General features: G+C 54.6%; 1 protein-coding gene across 1 annotated transcript in view; it reads right to left on the reverse strand.

Moving 5' to 3' along the window:
- SLA (Src like adaptor) overlaps nucleotides 1–2,623 on the reverse strand; it is a 23,938-nt gene that overhangs the window by 5,535 nt on the left and 15,780 nt on the right. Inside the window, exons 4-5 of the mRNA XM_011371105.2 lie at nucleotides 2,479–2,483; nucleotides 1,607–1,741 (exon numbers count right to left, since the gene is read on the reverse strand). Of these exons, the coding sequence (XP_011369407.1) occupies nucleotides 1,607–1,741; nucleotides 2,479–2,483 (140 nt within the window). The remainder of the gene's footprint in view (nucleotides 1–1,606; nucleotides 1,742–2,478; nucleotides 2,484–2,623) is intronic.

Below are 2,623 nucleotides of genomic sequence, written 5' to 3' on the forward strand. Positions count from 1 at the left end.
CTCTCGTATGATTGTTATTAAAAGCCAAATACCACAACCGTTCTTTACTCATCGCCGGTACAAGGCGGCCGTTTCCAGGACTCCCTTCCTCTTTCGCTTTGAGCCTCGCTGCCAGGTTTTTCGATAGCACAGAGGCGACGCTCGCTCTCATTCATTCTGCTTCTGCCGCGTGCCAGGCTGATGCACGTGTTGCATGAACGATCGTGTTTGATAATCATTCCAACTGCCCGTGGGGGACCCGAGTCCAGGAGAGGCTTCTGTACAAAGTCTCACGGAGCCGAGGTCCTAGCGGGGGCCTGTGTTCCCTCGTAGCTATTACCCTGTCATGACCTGTGCTGCTCGCAGGCCAAGTGCGATAACCGAGGTCCCGCGGACTCCTTCTTTCTCCTCGAAATGCCCTTCAAGACCCCACACCCTAAAAAATGCCAGCACAAATCCCGGCGGTGTGAGGTCAGACCTCCCGACCTGGAAGGGGGTGTCGCTGACAAAGCGAAAGCATCTTCTCCTCCTCCTCCCTCCAGTACACACGGAAGGGCGGGAGAGAGACGCCCCGACCAGGGTCTGGTGGCTGACACGTAGGAGGAGCCGCGTTTACGTGCCAGGCGCTCTCCCCGGCACCTGCCGCACGCTGACTCCGTGAGCGGTCCCAGCATCCCCGAGGTGGGAGCCGTCAGCATCTTCATTACACAGAGAAGGAAGGAGGCAGCGGGTTGAACAACTAGCCCTATGTTGCCCAAAAGCTCTGGTGTACGAACACAATGTTCCAGAGCCAACTTCTATAAACGTGGCCAACTTTTTACTATTTCTCCCTTTTCCATAGGGTAAAATTACAACTCCTGACCTGGCATTCAGGCCTTTCAGTCTAACTCAGATCTTTCTCTCCCGACACTGCACAAATCTCTCCCATCGCCCACATCAAAACAAAGCTCTGCTCCTGCGACCTTGGAGGACGCTCCTCGTCCTGGTCAGCGGGGACCTCTTGGGCCCTCTCCTGGGTCCAGGAAGGAGATGTGAATGAGTGAAGTCCAATCCTAGGTCTTTACGGGCTTGCTGGGAGAGACAGACTAGCATGCAGTCAACTAGACAGCAAGGCAGAGTGGGCAGAATTCTGGGGAAAAGGCTGGCATCAGGAGGGACAGAGATGACAGGTGACTAAGCCTACCTCCTAACACTTCATCATCAAAGAGGGGGCTCCCTTTGGCTTGAAGGCTGAGGAGAATTTTGACGTGCAGAAAAGGGGGAAAAAGTGGCATCTCTGAATAAAGTCCCAGAGCTCTGCAGATGTGTGGCCCACTTAAGGAGGCGCGAGCGGGCTGCGGTTGTGAACATTAGGGCATCCTGATTTGCTTCCCTTACAGGTAGAGGGAGGGCGAAGTCGAGATGAGCTACGTTTTAGTGCTTAGGCGGCGTTCACGGGCAGGCTGTTTCAGCCTGAAATTTGCAGCGCGAATTAATAAGAAGCGAGCAATATGAGGAAGCCAGGATGGGCAGAGAGGGAGTAAATCATATGTATTGGTGGCCCACATGCATCCCGGGCTGAGGGTGCCATGGGGCAGTTGGCAAAGGGCGGGGCTTCGCCGGTCAGCCTCGACGGAGTGTCTCTTACCGGAATAGTGGTTCACCAGGTCCTCCAGGCACTGGAAGGTGAGCCTCGGGGAGATGTAATACCAGTTGTTTGGCAGTCGGAAGATGCGGTAGTGCTTTACCTGCCTGTGTCTCACGGAGAGGGAGTAGAGGCCTGCAGGAAGCGGAGGGCGAGTCAGTGGCATTCGACGTGTCCCCACCGGAAAGCAACCATCACTCCAGCCCTAGGCAGAGAGATTCTCTCGGCCGAGGACACAGCGCTGAAACCTGGACAGGCACTCTTGTTCGTGGGCGGCGGCCGCAGAACCCCACCGCGTGCACGCCCACGGAGCTCTCTCCTTAGAGATCAGGGGTGGGGGTCGTGTTAGCGGCCTCACTGCAGTAACCACATTGCGATACAGGATTTCAAGTGCACAGGCCCGCTCGTCGCTTTGCGAGGTTACTGTCGGGGTGCTTCCACGTCCTGTGGTGGGGCCTTAGGTTAGATGAAATGATCAGAGTCTGGCCGCACCCGTGGGTCGGACCCGCGGTCATCCTTGGGTCTGCACTCTCTAAGATGTTCGTGCCGTCATTTTCTACCTTGTGCCACCAATGCCACCGCACTACACCTTTGAAGGGGCCGTTTGAGTTATGCCTCCCATTTCCTGGTCCCCACTCTCTCTGACTTATGCTTGCTGTTCTCAGAAATTTGGGAAAAGTGGCAGTCAAGACATTTTTCTGGGTCTCCCTAAGAAACATGTAAAGTAAGTGTGTTTTCTCATTAAGCACCATTAGAATAATGACCGAACATGGGTTAATAAGAGTCCGATGTGGCCTGCATCTCTCTTAGCCTTGGTTTTCTCATCTATAAAGTAAGAGAATTGGACTCAGATGATGTTTAAAAGTCCTTCCTGCTCTTCTGGGGTCCCAGGGGTGAAAGGCTCACCAGGCAGAGAGAGGAGGGGAGAGAACTCGATTTTCCCCAGTCTTTGATGTGTGTGCTGGGCTGGGGCCCAGCTCCATCCAAGTGAAATCTCCATTAATTCTCAGAAAGGCCCAG

Source organism: Pteropus vampyrus, unplaced genomic scaffold (assembly GCF_000151845.1).
Source record: "Pteropus vampyrus isolate Shadow unplaced genomic scaffold, Pvam_2.0 Scaffold183, whole genome shotgun sequence".
Lineage (NCBI taxonomy): Eukaryota > Metazoa > Chordata > Mammalia > Chiroptera > Pteropodidae > Pteropus > Pteropus vampyrus.